Source organism: Bufo gargarizans, chromosome 2 (assembly GCF_014858855.1).
Source record: "Bufo gargarizans isolate SCDJY-AF-19 chromosome 2, ASM1485885v1, whole genome shotgun sequence".
Classification (NCBI taxonomy): Eukaryota; Metazoa; Chordata; class Amphibia; order Anura; family Bufonidae; genus Bufo; species Bufo gargarizans.
In genome coordinates, this window is record NC_058081.1 from 71638061 (window position 1) to 71654387 (window position 16327).

Consider the following 16327-nt stretch of genomic DNA (forward strand, 5'->3'; position numbering starts at 1 on the left):
GCGAAAACTGCAGAAAGGAGGCGGTCAAACGGCGCAGGAGAAGAGGAAGAAAGCTGAGCGAGCATCTGTCACTGCAGACACAGAGAGCCAAGAGAGGTAAATTTATCTGTTTGATCCGTTAGCCGGCGCATGCGCATTAGCTACTGCGATGCTGTGCCAGCAATGGGCATCGCAGTGCGCATGCCCCGGCCAAGTAAGTCATCGTGGAGGCGCGGGAACTCGCTGAGGGGGAGAGAAAACAGATGGGCGGGCAGAGGAAGAGGCTGGGCGGGGATAAGAGCCGAAGAGGCAGTGCTGCCTGGGCACCAACGCGGTGGACGCCGCCCCTGGGCACTTGCGAGCCCTCATTTACATATGCATCAAAGTTCGTTTTTGGCAGTTTTACAAGTCCACAAAAGCATATAAAGGTACCGTTTTAATCATCTGTGTTGCGGCTACAGCGCTATGGGAACTGTTAAAAAGGGGTAAATGTGCTGACAGACTCCTTTTAATGCATGACAATATCCCGGTAGCCTTAGAAGCAGCTGATTGACATTGTATGCTGTTATTTAATCCAGGGTTCCTCAACTCAAGTCCTCAGGGCCCACTTGCCGGTCATGTTTTCAGGATTTCCTTAGTATTAAGCAGGTGATATAATTAGTGTCAGTGCATCAGGACTTACCTCAGGCATTCATTCTGTGGGATATTCTCAAATCATGACTGGTAGGTGGGCCCTGAGGACTGGAGTTGAGGAGCACTGATTTAATCTACCATCTACAAGGACACCCCAATCCTGTTTCTACAAGTGACTCTCCCAATGTTACATCCCCTAGGACATAAGATGCACGGAGATTATTACTACCAAGATGCATAACTTTACATTTATCCACATTTAACCTCATTTGCCAAGTTGATGCCCAATCACTCAGAATGTTCAAGTCAAGAACAATGCAAACTTCTCTGGAACAGAAAACTCAAAGCTGACCCCTGTACCTTTTAATGTCGATAACCAGCCTGTAAGAACTCCCATAACTGAGCCACCTAAAAGGTTGGAATCCTCCCATCTGTCCTTCCCAGAAAATTCTGAAAAGTATTCCAGACCCTAAGGTAGACACCAGAAGAAATAGGTTTTCTACTTCTTAACAATGTGGACACCACCCTAGAATATAAACCTCTACTCTCTCATATAGACCTTTCGGTATCCATGCCGAGAGGTGTAAATTTCTTATCTCCTGATGCTCTACTGGACCCTGGAATAGAAGATCCTCAATCTCTGGAAGTCTTTAAAACCAAGTAAACCACGCCCTTCTGGGCCAAAAAGGAGCTATTAGAATGACTCTTGTCCTGTTTTCCCTGATCTTATTCAGGACTCTGGAAATTAATGGCAGAAAGGGAAAAGCATAAGCCAGTTTCCAGGTCCATTTCTGAGCCAGCACATGTACCGCTGTTGGGTTGTCTCCTTTTGTATAGAGTAAAACTCTCTGACCTTTCTGGTGGTAAAGAGGTCCACCTCTGCTTGACCCCAAAGAGAGACTATCATGTTGAAAATGTTCTGACCATTCCCCCTGATCTATATGGTGACAGTTTAAGAAGTTTGCCTTCTGATTCATGCTCTCCTTTAGATATATTGCCAATAGGGATGTCAGTTATTTTTCTGCTATAAGGAAAATCCGCAGTGAAATCTCTAGTAGAAGTGGAGACCTTCACTTTACTATCGGAAGGGACAAGGTCAATACCTCCTCCATTGTTATTAACTCCTTGGCATTGGAGCTAATGTCTCTTCTCTTTTCCCTTCCAGTTGCCCTGAAAAAACTTCTCCATATGGCCTTCCCACCCCCAGGGAGTCACTAATATCTGATCTTTTGTGGACCAAGCAACTCGTCTGACTAGATGATCTACCACAATCCACCAAGCTAGAGACTTCACTGTGCCCTGGGAGTAAGTGAATTTCCTGTGCAGATTTCAAGAGTCCCCATCCCAATTCCTTAGGATATACGCTTGTAGCATTCTGGGCCATGCGACCACTTAAATGCAGGCTGTAAATAGCCCCAGAATTGACATTGCCAATCTGAGGGTTTCTCTGGGTTTTGAAATCAAAGTCTGTGCCGCCTGCTGAACCTTGAGAATCTTCTCTTTGGGTAGAAAGGAGAAGTCCAAAGATGAATCTAGAAGAATCTCTAGAAATATTCTTGATTTTGAAGGGATAAGAGAAGACTACCTACCACCGAAGCTTTTCCAGAATGGCAAGTACTGCTGCTGTCTGAACAATGAAGGATTCCTGTGAATCTCCTACTATTAGAAAGATGTCTAGGTAGGGGATAAGATTAAAGAGCAGAAACAGCAGAGGCGGTGCGGGGACCAGGAGCGGCACCGGGAGCGGGGTAAGTATATTCCATGTGGGGTGCCCGGCACATGAGGGGACATTTTATATTCTTGGAGAACCCCTTTAATCCTCTGTTCCCTTATGTGGTATGCCATCTCTGCCACTATCTTTGTGAATGTCCTTGGTGCCACTGAGATGCCAAAGTGGAGAGCTTTAAACTGATAGTGTTGGATTGCCTCTTCTGTTGTCACTGCAAATCTAAACATTTTTGTGTGACCCTCGTAAATAGGGACATGGTAGTATGCATTCTTTAGGCCTATAGACACCATGTAGCAGTCCCTGAAAAGCAGATTTACTGTGGATCTTGTCTCCATTTTGAATCTTCTGTATACTAAGAACTTGTTTAGGGGCTTCAAATTGATTATGGTTCTGAACATCCCGTTCTTTTTTTAACCAAGAAGAGGTTTGAGTAGAATCCCTGCCCCCTCTGATCTTCTGGGACTAGAACCACTACATTTAATCATAGAAGTTTTTGTACTTCTAGACTTAGGGTTATATAGGAATCCATAACGCAATTCAGTAAATACCACAACACGAACCCGCACACGAACTTCAAAATATGAAATTCACTCATCTCTAGTTATATTCATTTCTTTTGCATGTGCCCTTGACACCATAAATATTGTGGTGGGAGGAAGGGAAAACCCTAGTCTTAAGCCCACCTGAATCACCCTGAGCACTCATTTGCTGTTGGATATGGCTGCCCATTTTTGGAAAAGATGACAATTACTCTTACCGGTAATTTGATTTCCCGTAGCCTCCACAACTGATAGGAAAGGAGCTTGATCCCGCCTCCCAGGGACAGGAAACAACAGCGGAAGCCCAAAATAAAAAGACACCTCCTCCTACCTACTCCAGTTAATAACAAAAAACATCATATGAAAAAATACAATCTGTGACCTAGAACAAACAAATATATATATATATATATATATATATGTGTGTGTATTTTTTTTAGGGGGGACCCAGTGCCATTTTGGAGGTTACGGGAAATCAAATTACCAGTAAGAGTAATTTTATTTCAAGACACGGAGGCTCCTATTGCTTAATCTCTCTTTACTGACAACCACAGCAGCAAAGAAAAAACGTTCTGAGATTAACATATCTCCATAGCAACAGGACCTCCCCTTTAGAACCCCTATATAGTGTCCATGAACTAGGTAATCCTCCTCTTTCGTTGCTGCAGCCACAGATAAGTATACTCCATTCGGTGTCACTTACAGCGTGCCATTGACATGTTTCCTGTGTTTCTGATTTTTCATTATCTTGTGTTTTTATATATATATATATATGTCATTTCTCCTCTTGGTATTGCGTATATTTTCTTTGCCCTGTCTCTTGAGCTTGCTCTCTTCTCCTCAGTTTTCTTTCCTCCTCCCTGTTGCCAGGAAGTTTCCCCAATACCTTCCTGATTTATTTTACCTTCTCCCGTGCTGTCCTGGGGGGGTGGGAGATTTCCCCTCCGACAGTTTCTCTCCCCTGCTCCTCCGCGCCACTTCAACCGCTTTCCTGTCACCCGTCCTCTATCGCGGCTAAGTCCCGCGAGATTTCAGCCGCTAACGTGGTACTTCGGCGGCCGTCTTCTCATCATTCACCACATACATGGGGCTCTTCTTGCTCCTTTTTCACGCGCTTTTTGATGTTCACTGCGCTTCCCTCGACCATGCCCCTTCCGCATCCGCTCCTCTCTGCTCCGTGCAGCCAGCGGCTCCTTCACGCTCCGGGTTAGTTGGGGTAACTTACCCTCAGTTAACTCCCCCCCCCCCCATTCCTGCCTACCACAGTGCCCTTTTACCTGCCAGTATTAGACCACATTAGTCTGCAAACCCCTGTCACCTGGCAGTTTTTAGCCACATTGGGAGTACCATGTCTCAGCTGCATACGCTTCCCAGTCCTCAGGCTGAGGACTCAGACGTAGAGTCTCACCCTCTTCTTCCACCTCCTGTGATCAGTGGAACTTCCTCCGTCCTAGACCAATCACAAGCGGACGCTTTTCAGCGCTCCGTCTCAGACACCATCCTTGCGGCAATGGGATCCATGTCCCAGACCCTCTCCAGGTCTATTTCAGAGGCCCTAAAAACACGGCCTTCCACATCCAGGGAACCTGCCCAGGCACCATTTACAGTCCCTCATGCCTCCAGAAACCCAACGACTGGTGTGTCAATTGCTACCCATGAGCCTTACCACGCCAGGCAGAAAAGGAGTGGAACTGGAAATGTGCCAGAGCACAACCGGTTTCTGATACAGAGTCCGATATCGGCTCTGATGAGGCTAGGTTTGAGGACTTGGAAGCACCAGAGGAGAAACTGTCAGGTACTTCTCCTTATCGCCCCACCCCAACCCCTTGGATTCAACGGGCAATATGTATTGCCAGGAATGATAACATGTCACTCTATCGAGAGACGTAAGGCCATACTGTTCAAAATAGAACCCAATTTAGCCAATCTGATGCTCTCCGAGGCTGGACAAGACGCACAAGGCCTTTTATTTGGCGACTCCTTCATCAAGGACTTAAGCCGGTTCGTGGGCGCCTTCACAGCCATGGACAAGGCCCAGTCCTCAATGAGAAAGGTGTTCTAGGGTCGGGTCTCTACAAGGGCCGGCAGCTCTAGGGGCCGTCTGACCGGCCGCTCCACGTTTCAGACCCGGGGCTCGGGTCCAGGCTCTGACACCAACCGATCATACGTCCACCTTCCAAGAGGCCAGACAACCGACGAACTTCTTCCCTTCCCGTGGTGCACCAGAATGTAGAGCAGGCATGTCCAAACTGCAGCCCTCCAGCTGTTGCAAAACTACAACTCCCAGCATGCCTGGATAGCTTACAGCTATTAGGGCATGCTGGGAGTTGTAGTTTTGCAACAGCTGGAGGGCCGCAGTTTGGACATGCCTGTCGTAGAGGCTTCTTTGGCTCACGCAGGCCATTTGGTAAGTGTTAGTCTTCACCCTTTTTCTCAGGTTTATGTAGGGGGCACAACATTTTTCTCATGCTTGGGCCAACATCACCACGGACCATTGGGTCTTGTCCACGGTCCTCTGGTTCCAAGTAGAATTGAGGGGTACCCACGCCACTTACCTTTTCCTCATCCTCTGGCCCTATCCATGCCTGCACAAAGCAGCATAGACAAGTAACCGTGGCACCTCTACAGAAAGGAGGCGATCGAACGCTGTCCAGACCCGAAAGCTGGTGTTCTCAGCAACATCCCCCTGGTCCAGAAGGGCAGTTAAATGTGACCTGTCATCAATCTCCGCCCACTGAACAAATTCATCTGTTATCGGCATTTCAAGATTGAGGGCATCCACCTCCTCAGAGACCTTCTGCTTCGGGGAGACTGGATGGTGAAACTTGATCTCCGGGACGTGTACCTTACCCTCCAGAGACCTCCTTCGCTTGCAGTGGAAAGGAGAGATTTGGCATTTCACTTGTCTTCCTTTCAGCCCCATGGTGCTTCACCAAAATCATGCACCCGGCGATGGCATGGCTCCGCAGTCGAGGAGTCCAGTTAATTTCCTACCTGGACAACATCCTCCTGTTAGCTCGGGATCCGGCTACCCTTCTTTAACATTTGGATTTAGCTATATCTCTTCTGTCCCCGACCCAGACCATGTTACAAAGGAAAATAATGATCGGGTGCCCATCCCGATCTAGCAACCATGCATGAAAATTAAAATCGCACCGCATATGCACTTGTGATTTTCACACAGCCCTATTCACTTCTATAGGACCTGCATTGCATGAAGAAAAAAAATAAATAAAAAAATCACTGCTCATGTGCACAGCCCCATAGAAGTGAATGGGTCCAGATTCAGTGTGGGTGCAATGTGTTCACCTCACGCATTGCACCCATGTGGAAAACTCACCCTTGTCAAAGAGGCCTAGAAGTGCCCCGACACCCCTCATTTGTCCCTACTACCTGTCACTGTGTTCTGTCTGCCAATAGTGACAGTATGACGATGGGAGGGGGGGATTTATTGAAGTGTAATTGTGGGTGCTGATGTACTGTCAGAAAGCTTTTTTTGTGAATTCATTAGGGTTAGAGCTCTAGTTTGCTTGCCAAGTACAAAGACAAGCGTGATGTCTTTGTACTTACTACCATACATGCTGACAGATCCACCTGTTCCAGTTCGTGGACCCACAGAATCAGTCCCCAAACCTGTGTGCATCTAGGACTATAAGTTTATGGGAGGGGTTACCTCTGCAAAACTTGGGCATTGCATCTGACACAAATAGCCCTCTAATATACAGAAGTGCAGGAAACAGGAAAATTCCTGCACTTTAAAGGCCTTTTTATTTGGGTGAACCGGGCCACAGGAAGTGAGAGCAGAATGTTAAAAGGACAGCATTTCCCAGCAGGAGCCCCTGCAATAAGTCACACAAGCCATTCATTACTGTTTTTTTTATTTAATCTCTGATCATGTCCTGCAGACCACAGAACTTATGGAAAATGAACAAAAAACAAAAGATGTTACAGTGTGTAATGTTATGCTCCAGCAGTCCATAAAGCCTCATTTTATAATCAAATGGATCCGAAGCAGTCAAGGGGAGTAAAGGAATGCTTGTAATGTTAAGACAAGTGACGAGTTCTCTAAAGCTGACCACAGTCAGAAATGGTGACTTTCTTGGATGTCTTCCCACTGTTATGGCCGCATGCCTCCATTTTCTTTACAATATCGAGGCCCTCGATGACTTTGCCGAACACCACGTGCTTCCCATCCAGCCTGAAGAACGATAACATGGGTTACATACCTTGTTTACAGGACAGTTACCATCTCCTTACTGAACTACCAAAGTGGAAATAAAGCGATGGATCCAGCATCGAAGTTGAATATCATGGGCTCCTTTATTCAGTATAGTACAAATCCATAGTGACAGCATCACCTCAGGTGTTCCAAATGAACATCTATGCATTTCAAACAAACATGTTCTTAGTTGTGAGCGGACAGTCACGACTAAGAACATGTTTGTTTGAAACCTGTGTGCATCCAGGAATACAAGTTTATGGGAAGGGTGGATCGGTCATACCTCTGCAAAACTTGGGCATTGCACCTGATGCAAATAGCCCTCTATAATGCTTTGGTGACCATGAAAGTCAAACATGATTTGTACTATACTGAATAAAGGAACCCATGATATTTTCTAACTTCGATGCTGGATCCATCGCTTTATTTCCATTATTTCATGGTCTTACCAAGGTTTGCATGCATCCAGGAAGTTGATACAAGGGAGGTGAGCTTGACATCGTTCACAACTGAACTACCAGAGTACCTTGAGGCCATAAAAACCATCTAATGCAGCATTCCCCAACCTGGGGTACTCCAGCTACCTGCCAACATGGCATGATGGGAGCTGTAGTTTGGAACAGCTGGAGAGCCACAGGTTTAGACCACTGACATGAAGCATATGGAGGGGCCTTTAGACAGATTGAGCCTTCTGCTATGTCTGCCAGAGGTTATTCCCTATTCAGGACATCCACACTGGCTCTCCCTGCCCTTCACACTTTCCCAACACCCATCTAAAGTTTATGGACAGCCTCAGGCAACATATGGCCCAGTTACAGTGTCAATTATATGTAGACCAGGGCAAGTTAAGGGTTGAATGAGCATTTAGGCCCAAGGGATTGATGCAAGGTCCATACACAGTGACTACACAAAAAAAAAAAATGCATTGCCAATTGCTGGGGAACACTAACATTTTTTGCCAAGCCATCAAACCTGCAGAAACTCACCATTCAGTTTTAGCAGTGCAGATAAAGAACTGGGAACCGTTTGTGTTAGGTCCAGCATTTGCCATAGACAGGATACCAGCTCCAGTGTGCTTCAGGTGGAAGTTCTCATCGGCGAACTTGGCTCCATAGACTGACTTTCCACCGGTGCCATTGTGATGAGTGAAGTCTCCTCCCTATAGGCATGATAATTGATATGGGGAAAAAAAATAAGAAAGGGATGTCTCAGGCAACATGGGGTGCATCTCTAGGATGTCTGACCCCCCCAAAAAATGGTTTAAATGCCACAACATCTTGTAGGCCATGTCTACATCTGCATTGCAGAAGCATGACGTGAGCAAGACATAGGTCCAGGTAGCCATAAGTGACTCAAGACCAAGTGTAAGGAACACAAGCATAGTGTGACTTAGGATACAAGTCATACCTGGCACATGAAGTTTGGGATGATCCTGTGGAAGGTGGATCCCTTGTAGCCAAATCCTTTCTCACCAGTGCACAATTGACGGAAGTTTTCTAAGAGCAGAAAAAAAAAAAGGTATTAAAAATATGGATGTTCCAGGACACAAGACAAGAATGCAGTAACATTTCACCTAAAGAAATATACTTCCAATATTCTCAACTCCTAGCCATGAAGAGCCAAAGTCCTATTGAGAGCACTCCAAGTAGTTCCAGGTGAGGTTAGTTTTCTACTGCAAGACCTCTCCTGACATGTAGTAATTCCTTGAATTCCCCATGTAACAATTCTGCAGTAACTATTCCCATGTCTGCATGTTGTGCCATCCCTTTATTTCTACTAGAAGTTATGGATGAATCACTAGTAGTCTGCAGTAAGGGTACAGAGGGGTGTTACCAGTTGGGGGTGTCCCTGCACAGTCCATCCAATCAGTGCTGCCATTGACAGACTCTGGAGGGACACCCCCCCCTCCCCCAATTGGTTAACATCCCTCAGTACAAACAATTTATTCTTCATTAATTCTAGCAGGAATAATAGAGGAATGGCACAACACAGCCATAAATGCCCCAGACTTATCCAGAGGTGACAGGTCCTCTTTAAAGGCATATTCCCATCTGGGACATTTGGGGTATGCCAACAGAATGGCCATAAATGAAATGGTTGGACAGGCATCGAACTAGTGTGCGCCAGGTTCACATTGAGCATGAAAGGCTGAAGATGTGGTGCCCATCATACAGCATGACCAGTTTGGTGGTGGATCAGCAATTGTCTGAAGAATAAAGGTTGCGCAAGCCTGATACCCAACAGTACCCCGACTGGCAGACATTGCGCTGGGTACCTTTTGATGCAGGACAATGCTTAGGTCGCACTTGTCTGAGCCGCATTCTATTGATGACTAGGATGCAGAGTGTATGCTAGCCATTCCTATACCACAAGTGATCCAAGTAGGAAAATGTCATTGCTGAAATGCATGAGGAGCATTAAACAGCCTACAAGGGGCCCATTGAGATTAGGAATATATATTAAATGGGAATTCTACCACACAAGCATGGTGTATCTGCAGGATGCCATGTGCCCATTAGGTGCCACACCCATTGAGAACAGGGGTCCCCTGACAATCCCACTGGGCCTGCTGTGAGGAAAGGCATCCAGTCACTTCTGCAATTCTGAAAAATCCAAACGTGCTAAACTTAATGCAGCGTAAACCCGGCTCAGTTGACGTATGTCACATTTATCACAGGGGCTCCTGCTAGATAAGTCTGGAGCATGGCTAGACAGGTGTCTAATGTCAAAACTAGATGTCCAAATATCAGTGCAGGCTAGGCACAGTCATTATGTGGAGCACCATTATGGCCACCTTATGCTTGTATTACTCCACCCCAATACACTCAGCCAAGCATGACAGCAGGAAAGGACATCAGGGCAGTGTTTGAGACCCCATACACCCCAGAGGGTCAATGGTTTGTTTACCAATCATCACCTTCACACCCCTTCAGCTGCTTTTCTAAAGTAAAGATTTCAGTGTCCACATTAGCCCTCCACCAGTAGTAAGGGGCAGCAACGGTCCTCAGAGTGCTGGATAATGATGACCATTAGAGGAGGACATTTCTATGTACAGCCAAAACCTACACGAGAACCTGACTGAACACCTACATTAACCTGCACACCAACTGGATGCAAGCCTCAGCTCTAGTACTCATCTGAAGCAGGGTTCCTGCACTCTGGTCCTCAGGGACCACCTGCCAGTCATGTTTTAAGGATTCTTAGTACCGAGAAGCTGATATAAATGGTGTCAATCCATCAAGACTTACCACAGGTATTCCAGTGAGCCCTGAAGACCGGAGTTGAGGAACAGACATGAGAACCAGAGGCTCACATGGGCCAGCATCTGGGAACCCTCCTGGACCACAACTGGAGTAATTAAAGGGGTTATCTAACCCCTAAAATGCCTTCCCTATGCCTAGGCCCTCAGGTGACTCGAGAGGCTTGTTCCAAGTTGGTGTGCACAGCGGCCCGACCATGGCACTGAGCTTGTTTGTCAGATACTAAGGGTACTTTCACACTTGCGGCAGGATGGAACCGACAGGCTGTTCACCCTGTCAGATCCGTCTTTCCGCTATTTTGCCATGCCGCCGCTCTGTCCCCTTTGACTATAATGGGGCAGAGCTGGGGCACAGATTGGCAGTTTGCAGTGAGGCCACCGGACATGCAGGACTTTCTGGTGGCCTTTTGCCATGCTGCGCTGGAGCTCCGCCCCATCCCCATTATAGTCAATGGGGACGGAGCGGCGGCACAATAAAATAGCAGAAGGACGGATCCAACAGGGTGAACAGCATGTCCGATCTGTCCTGCCGCTAGTGTGAAAGTAGCCTTACTGATTTGCTCAGTGCATTACATAAATCCATCCTTCAGTCAGCCACGTGGAAACATGAACATTCTATGCAGAAATGGCTCCTCCAGGATAGCAGGATACATTACATTGGTGGGGTTCTACCACTGATCCCCCATGCACATGGCAGCAGACTCTGATTTGGGGGCTCCATGGGGTACTGGGTCTCTGACCCCAACCAATAGTTATATTCCCCCCCCCCCCCAATCTGGTGGATAAGGAGGATCCCAGAGGAAACCCACACATGAGAACATACAGACTCCGTGCAGATCTTCTCCTTGCTAGGCTTTGAACCCAAGTGCCAACCACTGAGCCCCCATGCTGCCCAAATAACCAGAAACACCCTTTTAAGTAAAGTGTCACAAATTGGCTTTAGACCATCGGCTCTGTTCTCGCCAAGCGACTTGGTAACTAGTACAGAAACACACCCCAGGCATCTGCAGAGCTCCTTACCTGCAGTCTTCGGGACAACGTCAGGTCTCAACTGCAGAAGAAAGCAGACAGAAGCCATTATTACGACACGCTCAGCAGACGGGGAAGGCCTGACATAGCTGTTTATTCAGGCTGGCATGTGGCAGATGCCTTGGGCTGTAGGTCACTGTCATTTACAATGCCGTGCCCAGCGTCTGCAAGCTTAAACACATTAGAGGCCGGCAGACATGACAGATTATATGCAAGCATGCCTTCCAGGGAGAGTGCATTATAGGAGCAGTCGGGGGATGTGGACAACATGCAGAGAAATCAGAACCTTCTAGAACAAGCCAGACGGGAAGGGGAGATTACTGGAGTTTTAGGATTCCCCTTTAGACCAGTCACAGGAATGAAAAAGGATCTGCTACCCAAGGGAGTTTCTTGGAATATTTACATCAATCGCAATTTTAGGGACTAGATGGCGCCACTGCCATGCCCAGGAGCACACGGTGCCATGCCATGTAACCGCTCTACACCATGCTCCTATAGCAGGACGTCACCCAGCTCTTAGCGGGTACATGTATTTGATGTCAACAATCTGCAAAATATGTACTGGTGTGGAGCCCCACAGGATCTCGGTCCGACCCTCCGCACCGCAAAAATACTGAACTTTGGGGTGGGAATGAATCTTGCAGACCCAATCAAGTGAAGGGGTCCACATCTGCGGGCACACAGGATGCCTGTGCACTGAAGACTGTCACTTGCAGTCCGCAGCGTGGGGTGCACACATTCATGAGCCCAGCAAGAGAAGCTGGCAGCATGAGGTCCTGTTCTGACCTCTGCTCTTCTGGACAGGGCTGCAGTGTCCTGTGACACCGCTGAGCAAGCCTGTCAGGAGCAGAGGTCAGAATGGGAGCTCACGCTGAGAGTCTCATTAAACTCCCTTGTCTGGCCCTAGAAGGCTGCGCAATGTCCTCACTGCAGAAGACAGGAGAGTTTTTGTTTGGTGCTTCTTTAACCTGACACCTGCCCCTTAAAGGGAACCCATCACCACAAGATGCAGCGCAGACTAGAGATTCGGGAAAACCTGTTAAATTACATCTCTGCTCTTTCTGAACTCATCCCAAGTACAACCCTCAGTGAATAAGCGGACTACACGTACACTATGATATTAATACCTCTGAACTACCTGCAGGATACGTCCAGTATCTGATTGTTGGAGGGGGGGGGAAGCCGAGACCGCCAATCAGCTGTAGCGCTGTGTCCTGCTTGCATCACTCAGCCCCATTTACATCAGTGTGCGGCACCTAGGCCATGACATCACCGGCCTGGGGAAAGCCAGAACCTTCTCAGATCAGCAGGGGCCCCCAATGTCAGACATTGGACCCTCCTGAGCATAGCTCATAAGTATTAAAATCTCAGAAACCCCCTTTAAAACAGGATGTCTATAATTAAGAAACATGGACGCTTCCCTCCAAGAACAGCACCGCCCTCATCCACAGGTTAGGTGCGGTATTAACTACAATACCAGACAAAACCTATCGACAGGGTCAGTGTTTTTGGAAGCAAGCAGCCATGCTCTTCTAATCCTGGGCAACCCCTTAAAGGTGGTCCTCATGGTGCAGATAACCCCCACTCACGTATGGTGGCTTTTTTCTGGAGTCTACAGCTGCTGTTACACAACATGCACCCATGGGGGCAGTATAGGCCACACAACAAGACTATGGCCCCCATATTGGTGTTATGTATTCTCCCTCAGCAGTTTTGTATTGTAACTGCTGACAGACTCCCTTTCATCCTTACGAGGGGAAGCGGGCAGCCCCCATTACACAGTCCCTGGGGTGACAGACGCAGCACTGCTCGATGTGAACAGTGCCCTAGGCATAGCCGCACTACACCCACACCATGCCCGCGCTTCACCACACCTCGGGCCGGTGTTTTATAACAGGAAGCCTGTCAAATAATGTATTATCTTCAGTTTTCTGCAAGAAAGCAGAGAAAACCCCCCCAGAAAACAGGGCCGCATGACACTAGAGGAAGATGGCGCCTCCGGCTTCCCCTGCGCTAGAGGAGGAAGCAGACATTTTAAATAAAAGCACGCTGCCCAAAATGGATTCCTTCCTCAGGCCCCCACCCTCTAACTTGCCGGGGAGGGCGGGGCAAGAGACCAAGCCACGCCCTCTTCCAACAGTCGTTCCACCAATCATCAGGTTCCGCCAGACACTGCGGCGGCTAGTGAAGACAGGGTTAACGCCAATCTAAGCGAGCGATATCGTCTGTACATCTATCGGCCGACATGGTTGGGGTTACGACAAATATGCGCGTTACATACAACCACAGTCGACTGTATATTATAAGCGCCCCCATCCCTACACAATAGCGCAGAGCCACTCCCTTTCCCTGCAGCAGTCGTGCAGCCCTTTTGTATGAATGAATAACCAAGCGCATAAATAAAACGACGCCGCTTCATTGTTACCTCCATAACAAGACGGCCAATAGGGTTGTTGTCCACGGCGATATCGAAGTAAACTTTAGTATTTGCCATAATGAAAGATCGCGCAGCTGCTCGCTGAAGGGCCAGGGAACTCGTTTCGGTACTGGAGAAAAACCGAAAAGAACCTCCTGTGGGCGGCTCAGCCGCTATTATATGTAGCGCAGGCTCCACCCTTCCCCGGCACGCCTTTCTGCGATTGGTCAGCGCGTCAGGAGCGCGAAATCAAAGATCTACCAACCAATTGAACGAAAGTAGTGAAAAGGGGGCGTGTAGTTCTTCAAGTAAGTGGGCGTGGTCTGCAAAGGCGCGGTGTTTTGGGATGGCGGAGGGCGGTGACGCGGTCGGTGACGGACGTCGTGCTCGGTTGCGCTGTTTTGGGATTAATTCTGAAAAACAATGACCTAGTTTGTGGAGAAAGTCAGACCTGAGAGGGCAGGACTTGGGAACGGTCGAGGACCCGTATCCTGTCTAGTCTGAAGATATAGGGAGGGGTTTCTTGTCAGACATTGGACACGTGACCCACGTAAAAAAAAAAAGTGCAGCAGCCTAATGTACCAAGGGCGTGTCGGTCCTAGGGAATTTCGGATGTTGAGGAGTTAGTCTTCCTGCAGGCACCGAAATGGAGCCCACAGCCCTGTAATGGATGCCTTTAGCTACTGGAGCCCTTTATGAAGAGCTGTCCATAGGCTTCTGCCTTTTTTGTACAACGGTAATGTGCGGACCGCACATCGCCGGCACTATAATAGAAAATGCCTAATTTTGTCTGCAATTGCGGACAAGAATAGGACATGTTCTATATATATTTTTTTTGCAGAAATGGAAGCACGGATGCGGAAGTGCGGATCCGCAAAATGCGGATGCGAACAGCACATTCTGGCCCCGATGAAAATTAATGGGTCTGCACCCGTTCCGCAAAATTGCGGAACAGATGCGGACCCATTTTGCGATCGTGTGAATGGACCCTTATGCCTCATTCACAAAGTCAGTGTTCGGTCAGTGATTTCCATCAGTGATTTTGAGCCAAAACCAGGTGCGGCTCTAAACACAGAACAGGAGCAGATCTTCCCTTTATGCCTTATGTCTGTGGAGGCTCCATTCCTGATTTTTGTTCCCAATCACTGATGGAAATCACTGACTGAAAACTGACGTGTGAATGAGGCTTCATAGTGTATGCTGTAAGGACTCATACGCAATTCTGGGTGCTTCAGAGCTGAAATCTCCCTGCATTCTTGAAACGGCCCTCAGGCTGGTTTGATTTAGGAAAAGTTAACGGTTCCATCACATTATAGAAGCTTAGCTAAGCGTTTAGGGGAGGTGTCTGGCAACAGGCTTGCTGATTGTTTCCAATGGCGACCTGCTGAATTATGAATGTAGCTCTGGAGCGGTACAGGATAAGCAGTGTAATCGTATATACGTAGCTGCTCAGCCTGTTATGCAGAGTAATTCCGGGTAAACGTATAAGGGCTCTTTCACACTTGCGACAGGACGGATCCGGCAGGCTGGTCTCCCTGTCGGATCCGTCCTTCCGCTGTTTCGCCGAGCCGCCGCTCCGTCCCCATTGACTATAATGGGGACGGGGGCTGAGCTCCGGCGGTGCACGGCGAAAGCCGCCGGACTAAAAAGTCAGACATGCAGGAGGTTGTCTTTTGCCAAGATATTTCTCTCACCCAGCATTGGTATATGTAAAATGACACCCCAAAACACATTCCCCAACTTCTCCTGAGTACGGCGATACCAGATGTGTGACACTTTTTTGCAGCCAAGGTGGGCAAAGGGGCACATATTCCAAAGTGCACCTTTCGGATTTCACCGGCCATTTTTTACACATTTTGATTGCAAACTACTTCTCACGCATCTGGGCCCCTAGAATGCCAGGGCAGTATAACTACCCCACAAGTGACCCCATTTTGGAAAGAAGACACCCCAAGGTATTTTGTGATGGGCATAGTGAGTTCATGGAAGTTTTTATTTTTTGTCACAAGTTAGTGGAATATGAGACTTTGTAAGAAAAAAAAAAAAATCATTTTCCGCTAACTTGTGACAAAAAATAAAAAGTTCTATGAACTCACTATGCCCATCAGCGAATACCTTAGGGTGTCTACTTTCCGAAATGGGGTCATTTGTGGGGTTTTTCTACTGTCTGGGCATTGTAGAACCTCAGGAAACATGACAGGTGCTCAGAAAGTCAGAGCTGCTTCAAAAAGCGGAAATTCACATTTTTGTACCATAGTTTGTAAACGCTATAACTTTTACCCAAACCCTTTTTTTTTTGCCCAAACATTTTTTTTTTATAAAAGACATGTAGAACAATAAATTTAGCGAAAAATTTATATATGGATGTTTTTTTTGCAAAATTTTACAGTTGAAAGTGAAAAATGTCATTTTTTTGCAAAAAAATCATTAAATTTTGATTAATAACAAAAAAAGTAAAAATGTCAGCAGCAATGAAATACCACCAAATGAAAGCTCTATTAGTGAGAAGAAAAGGAGGTAAAAT

The 16327-nt window shown here is 47.3% G+C and overlaps 1 protein-coding gene across 1 annotated transcript; it reads right to left on the reverse strand.

Moving 5' to 3' along the window:
- Positions 1-6741: 6741 nt before the first annotated feature.
- LOC122927378 (peptidyl-prolyl cis-trans isomerase-like) lies at positions 6742-13969 on the reverse strand. Its single transcript, XM_044279175.1, has 5 exons — positions 13813-13969; positions 11379-11409; positions 8507-8595; positions 8086-8258; positions 6742-7078 (listed from the first exon to the last, which is right to left on the reverse strand). The coding sequence occupies exons 1-5, from the start codon at positions 13879-13881 to the stop codon at positions 6946-6948; spliced, it is 495 nt and encodes a 164-aa protein (XP_044135110.1). The 5' UTR covers positions 13882-13969; the 3' UTR covers positions 6742-6945.
- Positions 13970-16327: the final 2358 nt, after the last annotated feature.